General features: G+C 43.3%; 3 protein-coding genes across 7 annotated transcripts in view; 2 read left to right on the top strand and 1 right to left on the bottom strand.

Moving 5' to 3' along the window:
• LOC138126206 (rho guanine nucleotide exchange factor 10) overlaps positions 1-21,219 on the bottom strand; it is a 36,268-nt gene that overhangs the window by 6,917 nt on the left and 8,132 nt on the right. For 2 of the 5 annotated variants that reach the window (XM_069041926.1, XM_069041923.1), the window contains one exon: positions 12,387-13,288. In XM_069041926.1, the coding sequence (XP_068898027.1) occupies positions 12,387-13,284 (898 nt within the window). In that variant the 5' untranslated portion in view covers positions 13,285-13,288. Of the gene's footprint in view, positions 1-2,652; positions 3,174-4,886; positions 5,022-12,386; positions 13,289-15,768; positions 15,926-21,219 lie in introns of those variants that run through there. The other 3 variants (XM_069041925.1, XM_069041929.1, XM_069041928.1) reach the window with 3 other exon arrangements.
• Positions 16,343-17,777, top strand: LOC138126212 (alanine--glyoxylate aminotransferase-like). The gene is made up of 5 exons (XM_069041941.1): positions 16,343-16,552; positions 16,596-16,788; positions 16,832-17,153; positions 17,204-17,545; positions 17,592-17,777. Exons 1-5 carry the CDS (start codon positions 16,385-16,387, stop codon positions 17,740-17,742), a joined length of 1,176 nt encoding a protein of 391 aa, XP_068898042.1. The 5' UTR covers positions 16,343-16,384; the 3' UTR covers positions 17,743-17,777.
• LOC138126652 (alanine--glyoxylate aminotransferase-like) lies at positions 19,392-21,010 on the top strand. Its single transcript, XM_069042429.1, has 6 exons — positions 19,392-19,616; positions 19,663-19,855; positions 19,906-20,227; positions 20,277-20,369; positions 20,417-20,665; positions 20,712-21,010. The coding sequence occupies exons 1-6, from the start codon at positions 19,449-19,451 to the stop codon at positions 20,863-20,865; spliced, it is 1,179 nt and encodes a 392-aa protein (XP_068898530.1). The 5' UTR covers positions 19,392-19,448; the 3' UTR covers positions 20,866-21,010.

The raw sequence follows: 21,219 nt of genomic DNA, 5'->3' as shown, positions 1-21,219 counted from the left end.
CAAATCCCCCGACAACGGGTGAATCACTCATGTTTGCATGCCCCACTACCCCATAAAGATCGCTATCTGCTTTCGCGGGGGGTACAGGTCGGGAGGCAGGGGTGCCAACCTGCTCCCGACACCTGCTCTCCCGCTTCGTCTGCATATTTATCCAGCTGCGTTCCGTGAAAAGAAAACAGGACAAAACACGACCCCCGCCGAGTCCGCCCGCATCGGCTTTATTGCCACGTTCGACCCGATCGAGCGGGAGGACGCGGTCCTCGAACGCGAGGAAAATTCTTCGGGGCCGGTTTGTTGAACTCGATTTTCGTTACACCTTGATTGTTTTCAAGAGAACAGACAAAACGTGAGTCATGCGTGGCCGACGTTAATCAAAAATCTAGTGGGGATAATCGAACGGATGTTGGTACCACTTTCGTTTATTACCGCACGATGAATGGGTTGGCGGCCGTGATGTAACCCGATATTATTCCGTGCACAGCTTTAAATTTAAAACAAAGCAAACAAACATATCGTGAAATTCGATCTACGAGCGGGTTCCCCGATTATTTGTTTGGTTGTAAGAGCAGATAAAAAACAAAATTAAGAGTAATGTAGTAATGGGTAGATATTTATAGAAGTAGCCGGCACTAACTTGGTTCGTTTACCTTTCTTATCGCTTTTATTATACCGACTCCTTGGGCGCAAACATGGCGGTTCGACTTTTCGTTTTGTCTCGGACAAACGTGAGAGAATAATCGCAATTTTAGAGATGTTTGGACGACGTTTTAACTTGGGGGGAATTCCGTTCTAAAAGCGCCAATGTCCCCGCTAAATATAAGGACCGTTTGCACAGATGTTCCGACGATCCACCGTAACATGTTGTATAAGTTTATGCCGCGTTTGCTCCGCTTTACCCACGAAAAAAGACCCATCTTGTCTGTTTTATTGCACCAGCATCAGTGCACAAAGAACAACGAACGCTGCACCCGACTCCGATCAAATTACTGACCAAGTTGACATTTAATTATCGGCTGCCACTTTTGACGTTTGTCAACAGTGTCAAACTAACCCAAGAATCGTTCCCAGTTGCCGCCAGATGGCGATAAAACAAAACGAAATAAAATTCCAGAAACAAGAAGAAAAAAGACGCGAGGAAGCGCAAGATGAGTCAGATTATAACTGTTTCTTGATAATTTTGAACAGGTTAAGGAAGTACGTTGATATCTTGACGTTCACGAAGTCAGTGGTCAATGGTTATTATCTTGAAAAGATACAAAAAACTCATCTTTATGTTTCCCAAACCATAAGGCTTAACTGTGGGAAAAATTCCCTGGCGAACGAAGAATGTAATAAGAATTTCAAATGAGTTCAATTTGTGCGATTCCTGGTTTTAGTGTAAGTGCGACATGAAAAGATTGCTCCGGTTTCCGTCGATGGAGAGACGTGCAAAGGAGGATGTTTTTCTCACTGGATTACTACTCTGATTACAATTTTTTATTGCAGAAATTCATTCTCTGAGAAGACATTCAAGCGCGTAATATCATGAAAGCGGATTATGTTAATTTGTGTCAATACGACGCCGCGATGGCTGAGTATGTTTGCCAACAGATAAAACCGTGGAGAAGTGAATTAAATGAAATTGAACGTCTTTTCATGAATAATAATTTAGCGAGTGACAGGTCACAACTGGACATTTATTAAATACACATTCGTACTGGCCTTGGTGTCGAAGTGTCAGCACATTATCCACTAGGTCGTGGTTGATTCCAACTGTCAAAAATGTCAAGTTTATAACCTCGCACGTTAAAAATGAACGATTATTCAAATTAATTAAGTGAATTACAATAGACATTACGAACGAAACAGGCTTGTTAATCAGCGCACGCATTCCGTCATCGTTTGATTAGATTAACAAAATGAATAATTAACCAGCGGCAATTTTTCCGTCCAATTTGGGGTGAAATCGGATTTCACGAGTAACGGAAATCGCGAATAATTGACGACGAGGCGCAAACAACTGGAGCGGATTCATTAAATTTAATTGGGAAAATGCGCCCCGATCAACCGCGAACGGGAAAAATCGGTGCATAACCCTTCGACGTTTTGAAATCTAGAATTACCCATTAATTAGTCGACCGTTCAAGTACACATTTATTTATAGTTAGACGAACACGATAAATGAAACGACATTGTTGACCCAAATACCCCGAAGCACATGGTACAGCTCCCCTCGAAAAGTGTGAAACTGGCAGAGCGCTACCCCAAGCAGTGTGAAGAATTAGAAAGGTGAGAAACCGCGTCCTTGAGCCTCGATTTCAACAAGAAATGATACCGATTGGAGATTTTTCTCGTCGGTAATTGCGGAGAGTCCGCACTATCAGATCTCGGAACCAGTCCGGGAGAGTACAGTCTCGCTATAAGCCAGGTCCCTCAACAGGTGGTTGATCCGGACACCCCCGAAGTCGGCCGTAATCCGGGGGTTTGTGCTCTGCGTGGAGTCTCACCCAGAATTAGACTTCCACGCGGCGTCACCGCTCTCGAATTAACTCGATTATAAATAGAATCCAGTCGCCTTCGAGGAGCAGAAGCGGCGCAAAAAATCGCAGAAAACCGAAGAAAAGACAAGAGAGGCAGCGAGTTTTGTTGTCGGAGTCGTCGGTGCCAACTCACATTTGATCAAGACCACACCGTTGGTGACATCTTCCATTTTGGCAGCACTGCACTGGTGTCACTCACTCATCACAGGGTCGAAGTTCACTGAGAAAGGGTGAGAGAGATGGGCGAGGGGGTCGCCGCGCAAGAAACATGGCCGCACAAGCGACTGAACAACGCCGACTGGATTGAATCACGGTGCTCGACTGCGGCAGTAGGTGAACACACGAACACAACTCCGAACAAGTCGGGCCCTCGACGAACAGACAATGCGACGATTTTTTTCTTCCGGTTATTCCCGAAAACCAAGTTGGGTCGGGTTCACGCGCGTCCGGACGCCAACAGATGCAAGAATGGGCGACTGGAAGGTCTCGGGGACCGTTGTGGGTGTTGGGCAGGTGTTGCAATGTTTGTAATGCCTTCCATGCGCACTTCCCACGCGATTACTCAATCTAATGACTGCGATTGCAAATTAGCGACGAAAACTGAGCCTGAATGGGGCAAAACGTGCGGAGAACGAGTCGCGACTGCGATTTCTCGCATGATTCCAGATACACAACAGTCGAATCTGACACTGAGGGACGACGAACGAATCGCTTCTAAAAATATACAGGGTTCTCCGAGGAAAACCATCAATTAGGTGGATTCCTAGATTAATCTACTTCGTACGCAAAGGCTAGTTTATCGCAACTATCGAAAAGATCCTTCAACGACGCCCCAACGCGAGTATTTCACTTTTTGTTGATGAATGGATATTTGGCACGTGTTCAACCGTGAGAATAAGCGGTAAAACCGCACTTTGCTGTCGTACCAAATAACAGCGAAAAACTGAAATTGCGTTAACTCCCAAAGAACCGATTACATTTCAACAAACCAACTTTAACAACGATTACGTTCACTTCAGTGTATCTAATAACAGGCAGCGTCTGTCAATACGTTCGACTAATTTAGATATTACTTAATTGAAGCTTGAGAAAATATTTGTGCAAGATCTCGACTGGATTTTTTCCAATTAAAACACATCGGAACGTTATATTATAAACACTTAACCTATAAACAACATTAAATTGCCTAGAACATGTGCTCGTGGAAAAAATTCTAATTGAAAATGTCTGTCAGTCGCTGGGAGCCAAGTAAACTCAAACCTCGAAGCAGATTACAAAGATCCCATGGTACTGAACCGGTTCAGTGAACAACCAACCCTAGGGCGGTTTAGCTCTGCTGGGTTCATCGAAAAATCTACGATCGCCTTCGGGACACGATTTAAAAATTTTATGTTTGATAAAACACTAAATTTCAGATTTACTAAATGTTTAGATATTAGATTGAAAATTTCCAGAAAACGTACTAATAAAGTTCAGTTAAAATTTCCTCACTTTGATGTTCGTGTTTATGATTTTCACCATAAAGATGTTTTTTTATTTCATGTTTCTGGTTCGTTCTGTTTATTGTGGTTACAGTCCTTGCGCGATATTTTTGCAAAAGTTGTTTGTCATCTCAAGGTAAACTATTTTGATTTCATTCGGATTTACCACAATTACATCATGTAGTTATTTAAACCTGTCCAAAACATTTCTTCTTCACCTGAGCAAACAACAAAAAGTCAGACACCAATTAAACTCGACGAATTTACGGAACTGGAGAATTTAAAGCTTCTTTTGGCTAGTTTCACGTCAACGGAGCGTGACAAAAAAAGTGTTGTTCGCTCTTTTGGAGTGAAGTTTTTCTACTTTTGGTTCGGACGTCTTTTTGGCAAGCTGTTGCACTCTCCCAAATCCGATTAATTCACAATCGAGATCAAAGTCTCGGCCGCCAATTCCCTCGCCACGCTCAACAGCTGGCGGATTCCGGCACATGTTGCACGTGAAACCGCCTCCGCTCGCCCGCCCCGGCCCCGAACTCTGCACCCTCTTGCAGACAGGAAGAGCCCCACCAGAACGTGTCTCTCATTTTCTACCTGGCGCTCACAATAACCTCCAGCTGGATCGTACTCGAGCAAGACGCCCTCGTTCCACCCTGGCTCTCGGGCCACATGACTAGTTTTTCATTCTCGTTGAGAATTTTTCCGGGTCGAAACCCACTCTTCGTACCGGCCCACGGTTTATTTATGCGAGATTTTCGTTATTAATGCGCTCGATAATAAACTAGTTCCTGGTTCTGGCCGCCTATTTATAATTTATCAGTTGGGCCGTAACTGTTCAGTGTCAGGAGTTGCGCAACTAGAAGAGGCAGTCCATCAATCAAAATCTTACCGACGTCGGGTTCGTGGTCCATCGAAAACGCACAGCACTCGACATCTCGCCAGATACTACTGACAAGTCGCAACCTTCTGGGCTTCCAGTTAGCCCACGCTCGACCCACGAGCCCCCCGACCGAGATTTCACCAAAAACGTCAACAGATTCGCAAAAAACACCACAGTTGTTGGTTCACAAATCGCGAGATGGGGGCTCGATGACGCGCATCTTACCAAACTGTGACAAGGTCTTGGCTTGTTTGGGTCGCGATCGATCTCACCTAGACGAAAACTCTATTGCATTTTAGCTTCTCGCGGGACGCCCCCCAGACGTCGATTTCGCGTACTTAACTCCTAATTATCTTGTAAATTATGAAAAATGTCCCCGTCATTGTAAGACGAGCCGCCTTAATTAGCAGCTTTCCTGAAAACATCGCAGTCATTAAAAGCCAACAACACAATTTCAAGAGCGCATAACGAACAGCTCTGGCTCTCTGCCAGTTCTATCAATACCGCGGTTTTAATTAGCGACGGGGTGGTTTTCCCGCAACGTATTTTTTTCTAAAAGTTTTCCCGGCGGAAATAAACCGGAAATGTTTGGCCAACGACTCAACTCCGACCGCTTTCCCACGTCGCACCCGACAAATTTAAGGTGCGTTTTTTTATGAATCATGTATGACTTACGCTGACACGTAAATGTTTTAAAAATAAAGAATGAACGATGCACAACCGCAACGGACGGCGAGATGAATAAATTTGATAAGAGGAACGATGAATGTGCGACCGTAAACTGCGTGGCAGGCAACCAACAATACGCCGGTGTGGCGAGGCTCGCATATACGTCATCGGTGTTAATTCAGTTTCTTCTTTTGCCTTTGAAGTCGTGTGATTATGATTATGGACAGTGCGGAATTATCATGAGAACAAGACCGAGGTGATGACCTTGCAGAGGATTGATTGTTATGGTTTGTAATGATGCGATTGTGGATCGTGCAAATGTACACAGTGGCGCCGTAAAAACCAGAACAGACTAGTTGGAAGGCGCAACAAAAGTTGTAGGCGGAAATGATCGGCGAAAAATTATAAATTAAAAATTTACTCGCCGATTTGTGAAACAATGGTTCTTGTCAAGGTCTATAAAGTTGTTGGAGTTAAAATTAAAACATTTTCTTGCGGCATTGTATTCATGGTACTTTTTTGCAGAGATGTCATCGCCTAAACTCGCTTGTGAATTTGTCCTTGTTAGAACCACGAGTGCACAGATGTTGCAGATTTGAGGGTTTTCGCTGCAAATTGCAAAAAACATGTTTACCGCATGCACATACGTGACGTAACACAGGCGACGGAAAAAATCCGAACCTCTTGAAGTGTCGCTGTCAAACAAATGTCAGATTTTGACGTTTGAATTATTTATTTTGTCGGCGGCAGCTCGTTTCAGCGGACAGATAGGTGAAAAGGTTCATTAAAAAGTTCATGAAAAATGAAAGAAAAGGTATGGACTTGAAATAAACGGATCGTTGCAAAGCAAAGTTCAGTTTTTTGGTGGAGGGCAAATTTCATGAATATTTTAAGTGCGCCGCTGAAGAGGAGAATAATTGATTCGGAAGCTGGATCTTTTTGTTGCGATGATGAATTACCCAATTCTGAAAGCATCAGGATGGGTCTCAATAATTGATGGGGCCCTTGTTATCGCCCGAAACTAATTTTATCCGAATTGATAATCGAGAAAGTGGCGCTGTCGCGGGCCGAAACTACAAACGACGCCAAAATAAGCGCCTCGAGCTTACAACAAGCAAGGAGCGAGCAGGCAGGCAACATTAAATATTCATCAAAGATTTTGTTAAAACAGACAGTAAAAATTGGGCGGCAATTCCGCCGCATCGGGAGCTGATTTACATAAACAAACACATTGTTTCGGTCGACTTACACGGCTTTTATCACACTGTTAAATCTCTCCACACTACCGCACAGAATTTATGAAATTTCCGAGACACAGTCGTAATATGAGGCATGGCCGGGGCCATTAAGCCTCACCCATAAACTATGAGAGGCATTTTATAATAATTTAACGTGTGAGAGCGATGAAATCAGCCGCGAGTGATCCGAAAAATGCGACCCTGACTAAGCGGCGGGCGGACGAAAATCTCGCGTCACCCTGTATATCTAGTGGGATGTGGTCAAAGTGCCACCGTCCGTGGAATTCGGTAATAAATCGATTGTCACCTGGTCCCGGAATAATGTGGCCACCAACGTGTTTCGCGTCCAATAAATTTTCATAATGCTTTATTAATTTCGTTATAAATCAATTCGAAATCGCCGCCGTAAATATGGCGAAGTGTCATCGCGTTTTCTGACCCCTCGCCAACCTCGTACCGAGAACTCGACTGTCATGGACGATTCTCACGGGTGAAAAATCCCACTACTACGAAAACTCCAAAACTTTAAATCCGACACGTGCGAACACGTTTCAAGGCGAGGTTTAATTGGGTTCGGCAAAAAAGATTAAAAAAAAAACCGTGATTTACTCCTCGCTGTTCATTTTCAGTCAATTTTTAAACGTCCCAAGCGCCCGGAGCGGTGTGATAGGTCAGTGCGTTGGCGTACAGATCGATTTTGGGATTTGTGTAAATCCTCATTTACATTTTATCGGTTTAATCGCTTTCTGTAATGTGGATTTGTTGTAAACTTGACATTATCAAAGCCTCGTTAGAGGCGGGGGGCGGCCTCCTTGCGGTTTTTTCATCGTTGCATTAATTATTTAGGGATTTTTGGCGAAATCGCCCGCAGTTGGTAATTTCAACATAACCCAACTTCCCGGGACTTCCTTCCGTGGCCAATATCGGTAGAAAAATCCATGAAAAATTAATGACATCGCAAATACGGACCCGGAATCAACGGATCATTACTGCGCGATGTCGATTTTTGGCCTACGCTCGTGCGGAAAACGGAAAATTCACTTCAAACGCGCCGCCCCCGTGTATGCACAATACGTGCAACGGTTGATGCAGTTCCTGACAAATTTATGAACGCGCGTGCCGTGTTTAAAAAACGATAAGCCGGAGGTAGGATCTGATCGAAGTTCCACGCAATGTCGCATTAACCGAAAACTGAAAGCACGATTGGTGAAGCGTGCAGTAATTTGTTCAAAGGAAAATCGCACAAAAGTCAACGAACACTTCTTCAAACATGAACTCTATCGATTAAAAATAAACAGGTCGTAATAAGCTAGTCGATCGAAATTCTAGAACATAAAACAAATTCGATGGTGCAAGAACAATCGTTCATCACGCAAGTTAAGCGAATTATGGCTTCGTGAAAGTAGCTGCTTAAGTAAAAATAACTAAACTGTGAAACTAAAATAAATCAGTCGAGGAGAAAAACATAGAAGTCAAAGAATGCGACTGTGTTATGCGTGCTGAGCAAATTACCAGTTTGGAAATGATTCAAAGCTTCACAATAACCTGAACGGCTGCAAATGAACTGGTTCCTAGCAAAACAAACAGCGAAATTGGAAATACAAATTTGAGAAAACTTCAAAGTCAGTAACTTGGATCAGATGTCGTCGGAGATTTGTAGAAATTTTTTGTGGTCTGGTGTCGGTAACTTTGTGCAAAAAGCGACGGTCCCGACACCGCCTCCCGTAATAAAACATGTAGGAATTCGTGCTATGTGGGCACCGTCTGCTCCATCGAGGACCCTATGTTTGCATTAAGATCGGAACAATTAAGTTGGGGGCGTTCCGTCCGTTGGAAAGAAAATAACTGGAAGTGTTCGCAGCTTGTATCGAAACATCAACACGAGCGTCGTAACGAACAATTCGTCGGAGTTTTGAAGGCGCAGCACCACCTATGGCGTGAATTCCACTCTTTCCGACCGATTTCCGTCTCGTTAACGCGCCTCGTCTCCATTTTCTGCACGGTCATTATTCGTGGAGCGCGCGGCCGAAGACGACATCTAGGCGCGGACGGGCGCAGCGTAACTAGGACGTCCCCGTCGAAGCTCCTTTGTTTGGCCTCAACGACGACAAAAAGCCCGCCGCGGACCGGATGATTTACGACTGATAATCAATTTTTATTCGATTATGTGGGGCAATTATGTAAATCCGTCGGTTTTTTCCCCAGGTTCGGCACGACTCGATGATTGATGTAACGAAAACGAGACGAAGGATGTGTGAAAGTCGAGAGACGGGCCACGGAGATGCCACCCAGGAGTCATCTCGCTGATTTGTCTCGCGGAATTGACGACTCCGTCGGTCTATAAAACGATTCCGCGTGGGCGTCGCCGTGAATTACGACTCTTTGAGACGGTGCCGATGCGTTCCGTGGTGAGACACGAAGACGCCGGTGGTTGTTTTGTGAGACGCTGCGCTGTTTGTGCAAGTGTTTGCGAGGAAACGCCGCCGGACGTCTACAACTAGCGCCCTCCGCATCAACATCGTGACATTCCTGTTTCCATTCCGAAACGGCCTGTGGCATTACCATCAGTGGCGGTTTTTCAATAAGGGCTGCAGAGCTGCAGCACCGGCTCTTAATTTAGAAAATAATATGTTATTACATATTGTATTTTTTAATCCAAGATTTGCCAAAACAAAATAATATCTGCATTTTTCCGAGCATTTTTCATTATCTCGTGAGACTCGAATATCGAGAAATCAACATACACTATTTTGTATTATATCGGCAGTCCACAATACATTCGTTATTCCTTGTCCTGCCTCGTGACGTCAGCTAACCGTTGCAGCCGACATAAACGCGTCAAATTCGTCATCCCAGAGCCTGAATTCACCTGAATATCATACTTGGCCTTGAGTTGACCAATGAACGTCAAGTATTATATGGAAGTTTTGCATGGGCTCTGAGCTGCAAGTCGCGCAGCCAGATACTGTGACGATGGTGTGACGTGAATTAGTAGATGTTCCTAATTTTCAGTCGATTGTTTTTTAACATTAAACAATAAAAATGGATATTATTTCAAAATATCAAAATTTTCTTTTTATTTTATTATAGGTACAGGGTATAACAGAAAAAGTGCATTGATTTTTTTTAACTGGTAATAGGGCTCATCTACTACAACTTTTCTAGATATTTTTTTTTCGAAAACAAATTTTGAAGGGTTTTAAAAATTAATATAAATTTACTAAAGATTTGGTTACTCGCCTATGGAACGATTTTATCTAACTACATTTAATAAAGAAACAAAACAAACAGCAGTAATAAAAAAACAAAGTGAATTCATTTTATTCATAAAATGCAATAAGAAGGGAATAAAAACATTCAGTTTTTACGATTCCTGTTTAAAAAAGTTTTCAGATTTATAAAATTGCATTCAATGTAAACGGCACGTCAAAATAAAGAGGGGACAAATGACAATTCAAAATTGCAAATTCCAAGAAACTTTATTTAGAAAAGTTGATGAGTACCTACTATTACCAGTTAAAATAAATGCACTTTTTTCTGTTACACCATGTATACTCGAAATGTTTTGGATATGGATTGTCAAACTCAAGGTCGCCTAAAACTTATGATTGAACTGTACATTAGTGAGATCTGTCATAAGTTCCAGTAACCTTATTGGCGCGCCTAGTTACTTTTGCTGGTAGTGCCAACTTAACGACATGTCCCCAATCCATATCTATAACGTTCCGACTATATGTACTTGGACTTGGGCTCTGCAGCACTGCCAAGTCCGAAAGTCACGAGCCGCCACTGATTGCCATCTAGAACACAAAGCCTTTAGGCAGCAATTGTTTTTGATCGTGACGTCACAGTAAAGGCTTCACGAAAAACGAATTGAACCTCCAGAATTTAATAAAAACAGTAAAATTTTTGGTTAGCACTCTTTTTTTAGTAGAACGATGTGTTTGGGCTTTACAATTACTGCCTCGTGGAGTAAAATGCGATTAATGACGCGAAAATTGTCATTTACAAGTGAGGTTAAGTTTGTGTATTTATTGTGTTTGCATAATTTTTACTTTGTTAATCAGTTAAATAACACCAAATCACAACAAATTATGTGTAGCAAATATGTTTTCAACTAATTGTACTTACGACTTACAATCACGAAAATGTTGATCGGGTATAAAATTGTTTCCCAAGTTTCAACGTCTTTTGCGACGTTCGATGAACAGTAAATATGTACCTTGGTATCAACTGAAATTATTATCCATCCATCCATCCATCCATATTATGCCATCAAGCTTTTGCTTATCTTACAATTTTCAATCTTCCATAAGAATGATTAAAACACCGCATTTGACACTTTCTGAAAATGTAAACAAATTTTGACGTTTGGCTTTCCTCGTGACGTCACACGCTGTCTGGCTTGGTGTTCTAGATGGCAATGGCATTCCTGTTTTATCATTGTCTTTTATGCAATACATATTGCTACCATTTAATAAACTAAATATCCTCGCAGCATCATTTTTTCCCGAAAATGTACATAATTTTAATAACAAAACCTTATTTAAAAATTATCATCTGCGCCATTTTATTTTTTGTTTTTTGACAATCATTAAATTGACAAGTTGCTTGCTTTATTTCCGTTAACGTATGATGTAGTTTCATTAGCTGTCAAACCCCAGATGTCAATATCAATTCGGCGAACAAGCAATGGTGTGATTTATGTTTTCTGTTTCAAATCTAACCAACGAGAGCCTTCATGGTTTTCTTGGAAGGTGAGGTTTTATCTATTTGAAGGAAATGTCAAAGTACATCGGCTAAAAAACAGCTCGTGTTTGTAAATAAGAGAAAAAACTTCTTGTGCTTGAGCCCAAATTTCTTAAACGCTCGTCTGACTTAAGACCTGGTGTTCTAGGTGGCAATGCCTGTGGCAATCCTCACCCCCGACCGCCGAGACTTATCTCGAACCTTGCCATTTGTTCGATTCCGGCGAACAAAGCGCCGCAATATATTCTTGGGGATTTTAATCCCATTTAAAATCTGTGAGTAACACGCACGAAATTGCATCTGCGTAACGGTCCGGAAACGCCATTCCGATTTGAATTTTTCACTCCCAGTAATTAAAATCATTAATAGCGGCAGATTTTTCAGGGCCACAGCGATAAATGACTTGCTCATGCGATATTGTATTTATTCGAAAATCTAAATTACTACTTCGCAGAATCTCACACTGACGGGAAGCTGCTTAATGAGCGAATAGAGATGGTTATTCATACGACTTATTGATTTTTGTGTAAACTGTTGGCATTGTTTACAAAAAGTTTACAGAAGCGTTGCTTCGTTAGCGATTTTCTTTAATGGGTTTTTTAAGAGATTCTTTCACACCAGCGCGAACGATTTTGCAATTTACGATAATGCCGGTGTTAAGCTGGCGATGATATTGCTCTTGCAAGTGAAAATTCTCGGTAAAGCTTTTAACACCGTGTCACGATGACACAATAATTCCAAGTTGAGAGCGTTCCGTGTGTTAATTATTATCGCGAAGTTACGCAAAAATTATTCCGCTTCGTCTGGTGTACGTGTTTCCATTCCGCATTAGACTGCGTTCGGAATTGTTTACCTTTGTTTTTGTTGAGGCTGATGTTGCTTGGGAAGCCCGTGAGCTTTTTCCAGGCCTTCTTCCCCCAGAAGCCTTTGCTCTGGGTCCCCTCCGTGGGGGTGGAGGTCCTGGCCCCCGACGAAGTCGTCGATTTGGGCCGTTCGAGTCCGCGTCTCAAACTCCCCGCCGCACTGCGGTAACTAGCACCACTAGAACTACCACTGAATCCGCTGTCCAGGTCCACCAGAGGCACCGGCGACAGCAGCTCGTCCGTGGGTCCGATCGTGAGGAGGTCGGCCAGTTGGTCCTCCGTCTCGCCTTCCCTGTCCGTGTCGTCGCTGCCTTCGCGCGACGACGACGGCATCAGCATGGCCTCGATGGAGAGGTTGAGCTCGCCGAGGACCCTCCGGTGGCCGCTCTGCACCCGGCGGAGCTCCTCCTCGACGAGGCTCTGGTTGATCGACATGATGCTCTGCTGCGGGCGCAACCTGGCCCGCGCCACCTCGCTGATCTCTTCGTAGATGTTCTCCTCCGTGCCGTAGCGAGTTAAGAAGGTGTGGCGCGTCCTGTACGAGCCCTCGCGGTAGGTCCCCGGGTATCTGCTGGGAACGTTGGTGTGGCGAGTCGGGGGTCCCGGCACGTAGTACGCGTACGAATAGTCATTTGGCATATCCCAAGCATGCTGAGTCGAGGGTCCTGGAGCGCTCAGCAAGTGCTCTTCGGACATGGCAGAAGTCGACGGAGGAGGGTAATTAGGTGGGGGAGGGAACTGCAAGTGGGCCCGGCGGACATGAGGAGGCGTCTGTGGGGGGCACGCGCGTCCGAACAGCCCTGAAGTTCTCTCGGGGTGGGCCGCAGGGTGGGGATTCAGCTGTTCCATCGTGCATTGTTGCCGCTTGGTGCGCGGGCTGCGCCACATCTACCTGCAACAACAAACGCCATCATCACTTCACTGGACATTCCCAAAATTGGAAACATCCAACTTACACATTTAACACCTAACAAAACGTTTTCTATTATTGTTGTTTACGATGGAACACTCGAGTGACCCATTATACCAACGAATGTCAATTGTCTCGACCCGCGAGTTATTGTGCTTGTTCACAGCCAATTAAATAAGTCGCACGATAGATAATCGTGTTCGTGCGAGCGCCTTTTATTTAAAGCACTGCGGTGGATTGAGAAAAACAAAATACACTCACTTGATGGAGTCGATTCAACATGGCGCCAATCGATAAATCCGCCATTACGTGTTTATTATGCGACTTAAGTGTCAAATAAAAAGTAATTAAACTGTAACTTGCTTAATGATACCAGACACGTGTTTAGCATCTGTCAAAGCAAGAACTGAAGCAAACACGCGAAATGTAACAGTTCTGGAGATACAGAAATGCGATACATCAAGTGAAGCGTCCAAGATTTGTGAAAAATCGTTGTGGAAATTCAGATGATTCGAGTTTTGGGCGGCGGCCAAACCGCTGAAATCTCGGCCTTTGGTTTTTTTTAAATATCTCGAAACAAATCAAATTTGGAAAATGTCGACCTTGCCCCATCTCGGAACGAATCCATCTGACACGAATCGGCTTTGGTGGATTACCGTCGACCTTTGCCAATCAATAACCGGACAATCACACCTTGATGCATAATTGAACACAAGCAAATCGAAGTCCTCATTAAGAATTAACGACGATAGTACCGGACTAGCGACCTCGCAGTCGAAAAAAGGCCAACCAAGGCCAAAACAAATCAATTATACTTAACTAAAATTAGAAAAATAGACCGCGATCAAGCAGCGCAGCTGTCGTTCTTTCGCCCGGACGCGGACCCGAGTCCGGGGGCATTTCCGGAAAAACGCCATTTTCCTCCGGCCTAATGAAGCTTCAATAATCGAGCCGCGATAGCCATCAAAATATTTAAAACTCGTACACATTTAAATCTGAGATTCGGAATCAACAGACTCGTTATTCATCTCGTTCAGTGAACTTTCGCCGTTGATGACGGCGGCGATACCTTGCTGGTGCTTTAATTGGACGCCTTTTTGGATCCCGCCCTTTTGCCAAATATTTGCTCGGCTTCACGGCCGTTATCTAATCGGGCGCAAACTCGCTGCATTTCCGGAGAGGACTCGTGAATTTTGGCATCCGTTCAAGACTCGTGGGTGGGAAAAATTTCTTCTGTTATTAATTTAATTGTGTGTGCACGTTTCTGTTTTGCCAACGATTTTAATTAATTAACGTGGAGTCTCGTGCGTGCATTCTGAGCCGTTTAACGGATTCTATTTGCTATTTTAGAAGCCCGGAGATAATTAATGGGCGATTTTATACATGCAGTAGTTGATGGGAATCGTTTTTGCTCCTCTCGTCGTGACCGCCTTGTCTTGGTGTTTTCCAAAACGCGACCAACCGAAAGAATCTCGAATATGAGCTTTTTTCATGGGGAATTCTGGATGGCCCCCCGGTTCTCTTCGACACCAACTTTAATTTTACCACGGTCTTTGTTTTGTGACATAAAATTCAATTAACGAGTGTAACGGACCAGAACAACAAGGTTTTTGAGTGGGCGTCCAGCATCGAATTTTCTCGGTTCCGCTCTGCTCAAAAACTGTTAACAACTCGAAATTTTGCAACTTTTCCAAAATCAATATTTGCAACGTAGATGCGAATCGTGTATAGATAAGATAACTCGAACCCCACCTTGAGGAAGAGGTGGCCTCGATGCAACTGGCAAAAACGTGGAAGATGTTTTGTAACGAGTACTCAGAATTAATCAAGACAAGACCCTTCAGCGCATCAAAAGTGGAACAAAAAGTCGCATCTTCATTGTGCCGGGGTTAATGACAGCCCCCGTTAAGGCGTGCATTCAGAGCTTTTGTGTGTACACATCGCACCCTTATTTCGCAGTGCACCCCGCGCTTAGCCATGCATTTAGACGGACAATACACCACCGTATACATTATTAACAACCCCCATTGTGATGGCGACTCACTTTATACCTAATATGCGGAAGTTTAAATTTTATTAATAAACCGTCCTAGATTATAACAGACGTCACACCCCTCGCAAATGCATAATTTAGCAGTTTTCAGAGGCAAATGATATCGATTCGGCGCCGCTTTAATTATCGTTATTAACTGTACAGCGGGAGACACTGGGTCCGGCCGTCGGTGACAAGAAGTGTACAAAACACAATGACCCGGGCTATATTTAGCAAGTCGTCTCGAATCCGATTTATCCCTCTTAGAAACTTCCTCCTCCTCTATTTTTAGATCGGCGATATGCTTTTAGAAATCGCCCTTCGGCGCTCGCTAATCTTTCCATAAAGCATAAACAATCGGTGCGACTTCCTGGATCGCAGATAGCTCGGCGAGCGTGGGATTCCTTTTTTGCTACGATTTAGGACTTACGAGACATGATGATGCGATGATGCTGGGGCAAGGGGGCGACCGACGTGCACTCGACACCGTTGCGTTTGTTAAACTGTCAACTCCATGCGGTCGGCTTATCTGCGCGCTTGCGTCTCGCAGAGGGACACATGTTCTTGCAGCTGTCTCCTCGCCAAAATAGAGCAACAGGGCTTACGGACGAAGGAGCTGGCGGAGCGTGACGCCGTCACCGCTCCGGATGGAAAGGCGTCGAGCCGAAGGTGGCGGCCTTTCGCAAAGGGAGATGGATCGCAGGAAAGTGGGTCTTCCGCCGTCGCAGACGAATTTATTCCCTCAGGAATGATCGACGTCATTTGCATCTGTGATTCTTCTGCGACATTTTTTACTACGCCACTTGCGCAAGGGCCTTCTCGCGATTTAAACGCGAAGTACGCTTTACGGGAGAAATCACGGCCTTTGGTGACCCGAACGATGTTCACGCGAGGTTAACTCAGGTCAAATCTACACAACCAGAAGACGACTACGCTGAAACCGCTCGTTATCACCGCCGAAAGACTAGTCACGTGACCACCGATTACACATATATTTGCAACAGTTCCAAACATTGCTCAGTCTTGTTATCATCCTAAACGAGGCCATGGACGAGTTGCATTTGGACTTCACCAGTCCGCATAAAAAATCTGCACTGAACTTCTCCGTCCGGGAGTACCTCCTGCTGGGCGGCGGTCCCACGAATTGTTCGGACAGAGTGCGAAAAGTCCTCGCAACGCAATGTCTCAACCCCATGTCCACCGACACTTTTCAGGTAAGACCCAAAAACTCGTAATTCTTGCATGACAGTTTTTCAGGTGATGGACGAGGTGAAAGTGTTCTTGAGATACGTTTTCCAAACGAAAAACAATCTCACTATAGCGGTCCAGACGTCAGGAAACGGCGGCAACGAGACTATCTTGACTAATCTCCTCGACCCTGGAGATAAGCTTGTTGTTGCTGTCGGTGGCACTTGGGGCGAGAAAGTGGTAGATATGGCTGAGAGACACAGTAAGTGCGTTTTTGTACCGACAGCACTCTAAAAGTGAAACAGATTTGGATCTTTTGGCCCTCAGAAAAGCTCCCGGCGAGATCTACACTTTGGAGGAGCTCGAAGCTGCGATCACTCAACACAAAGCCAAGATGTTGTTTGTGACGCACGGGGAGTCCACTGGAGGGACTCTCCAAGTTCTGGATGGTGTGGGGGAGATGTGCCACAAGCACAACTGTCTGTTGGCTGTGGACGCTATCGTGTCCATCGCTTCGGACCCTCTCTTCGTCGATAGGTGGGGAATCGATGCTGTGACCGCCGGCAGTCAAAAAGCGCTAGGAGCGCCACCTGGGATGTGCATGCTGTCATTCAGTCAACTGGCAGAGTAAAAGTGTCGGCGCGTTTCGAAACCTTTCTATTCGATCATTTTTCCAGGAAGCGCATGTTGGAGAAAAAGACTCCACCTCCGTACTACTTTGACGTGAAGAGATTGGCCGACTATTGGGGTTGCACCGAAGAAAACCGAACTTACCACTACACTTTTTCTTCCAACATGTTGGTGGCTGTTCGCGAGGCTTTGGCTCAAGTGTGCGAAGAAGGGCTCCTTGCAATGTGGGAAAGGCACAAGAACAATGCTCGTCTCTTCTGGAAGAAGTTGGACGAGATTGGGATGGAATGTTTCGTTGAGAAAATAGAAAATCGATTTAATGGAGTCACCGGAGTCAAAATTCCCAAAGGAATAGACCAACTGGAGTTTCTACACTTTCTCAAAACTAAGTGAGTTGGTTATTTCGTATGTCTGGTATTAGATTGTTTGGTTTAGGTACGCCATCGATATAACTCCAGGTCATGGACCAACTTTGGGCAAAGCAATGCGTGTGGGACTGATGGGTCAAAACAGTCGACCAGAAGTGGTGGAGTATTTGATCGAAGCATTGAAAGACGGTTTAAAACATTTCGGACACACTTTGTAAAAATAAATAAATAATAAAGTACATGGAATAAAAAAGTTTTTTATTTTCAAGCGGTCGAAAATCGCACCTTTGTGTATCTCCATAGGGGCGGTTAAACTGTCATTTTTTTTCTGAGCGGAGTAGAAGTACTTCAAGTCCTACCAGATCAAATTGCATCGCGCGGTCAAATGAAATCCTGGGCCGAGTAGGCGTTGGAAAAATTAAACCGTTTAGAACAGTGTAAAGTTTGAATTTCCCGCCGTTTGACACGAATGACATTTGTTTATATTTAATCGGGACATAATTGAACACGTTTGTTTTCAGCAAAGGGTGCCCTTAGATATTTGCTTCGAGAATAGGAATCGTTACGTTGTTCTATTTTTAACGTAAAACATTGCAAAGAAAGAAAAAAAGAAAATAGTTTTTGGCTCTAAATTTTAGGTTAGCTGTCAAGATGCTCTAATTAATCTACGCATTAAAAAAGCACAACAATTGACGGTTTCCGAGCCCAGGATTTCATTTGAACGCGCATTATTTATAGTGAATTCCAAAAACATCCGAACTATCAAAGTTCCGTCAAGTTGTCACACTGATTATTGACAAAGCTGTTCTAATCATTTTCAATGTACTTGGTTGACCACCCTGCAGCAATACAAACCCCGCTAAATTTTTATGACACAGTGTCAATTACAATTTGTCAACAATTCGAAAAAAATGGAAAAACAAAACAGAACAGTATTTAAAGACAGAGAAAAGCAAGCAATTGACTGTGTACGTTTTATAAAATATGATATACAGGTTGTATTTTTAAAATGTGCCGAAATTTTACCTACGAGGTTGTGGGACAACGTAGAAGACTAAAAGCAATTAAAAAAACATGTACCTCAAAAATTAAATGTCATTTTATTTTTTACAGGATTTTTTTAATTTTTTTTCCGAGCCAATAGCTCGTGGTTAAAATTATGCTGGTTCATTCTGGGACACCTGTATAAAAATATATTTTATTATCAAGGTTTAGCAATGTGTAAAAAAAGTTTAAAATAATAGTTATTTATTTAACGAGTTCGTGTGTAAAATGGGCTTTTTTTGGTATGAGTGGGCCAGATTAAAACGCGAGTGAAACGAGCGTTTTAAAGGCCCACGAGTGCCAAAAAAAGCCCAATTTACACAAGAACGAGTTGAATACAAGGTTTTTTTGTTCGACGAGCCCCTTAAAGGCTCCAAATCGCTTAAAATCTTTAAAATTAACTTGACGTTTCGTTTTGACAAGTTGTCACATTTATCAAAATCCGTTACAAAGGAGAAAATTCTCAAATTCTGGCAGTGTCGAACAAAAAATAAATAAATGAAACACCTAAAATAATGGGAGTATTTTATTTGTGTTGTAATTAAAACGAATAGTAAAATAGAATGGAATTTAGGGAAGGAGGTAAAAATCACAGCAGGCTCTGAAATTTTGCACCTACCACAAGCCGATAGATGGCCTCGGCTATAAATGTCGCATGGACTTTGCATTCTATAGTATTTTATTTTATCTATGGGTAAAGCGTACACAAAGATGCCAATTTCATCGTTCTCCGGGCGTAATCATCGTTGTAACGCCCTTGGTGGCTAATTTTTTTAACTTAAATTACAGACCTGCTCGTAACATAATAATTACTTGTTAGTTGTTATCTATAGTAGGTACTATTTAAAGGTGGTGCAATGGTAACTCGCCGTTAGTCAACATGTCGCACTATACATTAGACTATCCTAAAGAGTTCAAAAAATCAGCGGAACCCTATTCAATTCCGCAATACCTCCTCCTTTGCGGTGGACCTTCCAACGCGTCAGATAGGGTACTCAAAACCATCAGCAGCCAAAACTTGAACCCCATGTGTGGCGCCAACTTCAAAGTAAGAACCCGCAATTTATTCACATTCACTGGATTATCCTTTTCAGATAATGGATGAAGTGAAGATGATGTTAAAGCATCTCTTCCAAACAACAAATCCTTTAACGTTGGCCATCCAGACATCCGGTAACGGAGGCAACGAAGCAATCATCCTCAATCTTCTTTCTCCAGGCGACAAAATACTGATCCCAATAAAGGGGATTTGGGGCGATACCCTTGTAGATATGGCCTCCAGACACGGTAAATTCTTTTCCGCGGGCTTGATGCAACATTGCCGAAATGTTTCTCAGGTTTAGAGATCTTCACCGTAAGAAAAGAACCGGGCGAAGTCTTTACCGTCGACGAACTCGAAACCGCCATTACCGCACACCGCCCCAAACTTCTTTTCCTAGTCCACGGTGAATCCAGTGTCGGGGTTGTACAAAAACTAGAAGGAATTGGCGCGATGTGTCACAAACACGATTGTTTATTCGCAGTAGATGGTGTTTCTTCGTTCTGTGTCCATCCACTCTTCGTGGACCGTTGGGAGATCGATGCTGTTTCGGCTGCTTCTCAAAAAGCTGTAGGAGCCACAACTGGGCTTTGCATGCTCTCTTTCAGCCCCAAAGCACAGTAATCCTGCCTGCTAGTTTAAAACTTTCACTCCTTTTGTCTTCTTCAGGGAACGAATCTTCGCCAAAAAGCGACGACCTCCGTACTACTTTGATCTGAAGCCACTTGCAGTCTACTGGAATTGTTGCGACGCACCCAGAGCGTACGTCTTTGTCTCTACACTACTGGCTCATGATTTGGACATTTCAGATATCACTACACGTTTTCTTCCAACTTATTGGCAGCTCTGCGCGAAGCTCTCGCCCAAATATGCGAAGAAGGACTAGTGAACGTGTGGAAAAGACACGAAGCTAATGCTCAACTTCTGTGGGAGAAACTTGACGATGTTGGGCTGGAATGTGCGGTGCAAAAACGTGCAAATCGATTCCACGCGATCACATGTGTTAAAATTCCTTCCGGAATCGACGATTTAGCATTTCTGAACTATCTCAAGTCTAGGTAGAGGTCTTTTGGGATTCAATTCAATTCTAACGGTTTATTTCAGACACAACATCGATATTAGTGCAGGAGATGAACCCAAAATGGGCGTAACAATGAGGATTGGATTGATGGGCCTCAACAGTAGAGCAGAAGTGGTGGAGTGTTTGATCGAGGCTCTGAAAGATGGTTTAAATAATTTCGGGCACAATAAACAATAAAAAAGGGAGGGAAGAAAATAAGTGTTTTTTTTTAAACAGCTGATCGTAAAATACTTATTATACAGGGTGTTATTGAAAGTTGTACAGATATTTTAACCACGAGCTACTGGCTTCATGTAGAACTCGGAAAAAATATCTAAAAAATTCTACATCAAAAAATAAAATGACATTTTGTAAAACATGATATACAGGGTGTATTTTTAAAATGTGCCGAAATTTTACCTACGAGGTTGTAGGACAACGTAGAAAACTAAAAGCAATTTAAAAAAATTGTAGCTCAAAAAATAAATGTCATTTTATTTTTTGACATAGAATTTTTTAAATATTTTTTCCGAGTTCTACATGACGCCAGTA

Source organism: Tenebrio molitor, chromosome 3 (genome assembly GCF_963966145.1).
Source record: "Tenebrio molitor chromosome 3, icTenMoli1.1, whole genome shotgun sequence".
NCBI lineage: Eukaryota > Metazoa > Arthropoda > Insecta > Coleoptera > Tenebrionidae > Tenebrio > Tenebrio molitor.
The sequence above is the reverse complement of the archived record's forward strand: the minus strand, read 5'-3'. Positions and strand labels throughout refer to the sequence as shown.

What these genes read in the sequence shown, in the direction of transcription:
- LOC138126212 (XM_069041941.1), top strand. Translation starts at nt 16,385, where the DNA reads ATGGACGAGTTGCATTTGGACTTCACCAGTCCGCATAAAAAATCTGCA. An exon ending in TGTCCACCGACACTTTTCAG is followed by an intron (nt 16,553 to 16,595) that starts GTAAGACCCAAA and finishes ACAGTTTTTCAG; the next exon opens with GTGATGGACGAGGTGAAAGT. An exon ending in CTACACTTTCTCAAAACTAA is followed by an intron (nt 17,546 to 17,591) that starts GTGAGTTGGTTA and finishes TGTTTGGTTTAG; the next exon opens with GTACGCCATCGATATAACTC.
- LOC138126652 (XM_069042429.1), top strand. Translation starts at nt 19,449, where the DNA reads ATGTCGCACTATACATTAGACTATCCTAAAGAGTTCAAAAAATCAGCG. An exon ending in AGATATGGCCTCCAGACACG is followed by an intron (nt 19,856 to 19,905) that starts GTAAATTCTTTT and finishes AATGTTTCTCAG; the next exon opens with GTTTAGAGATCTTCACCGTA. An exon ending in CTGAACTATCTCAAGTCTAG is followed by an intron (nt 20,666 to 20,711) that starts GTAGAGGTCTTT and finishes GGTTTATTTCAG; the next exon opens with ACACAACATCGATATTAGTG.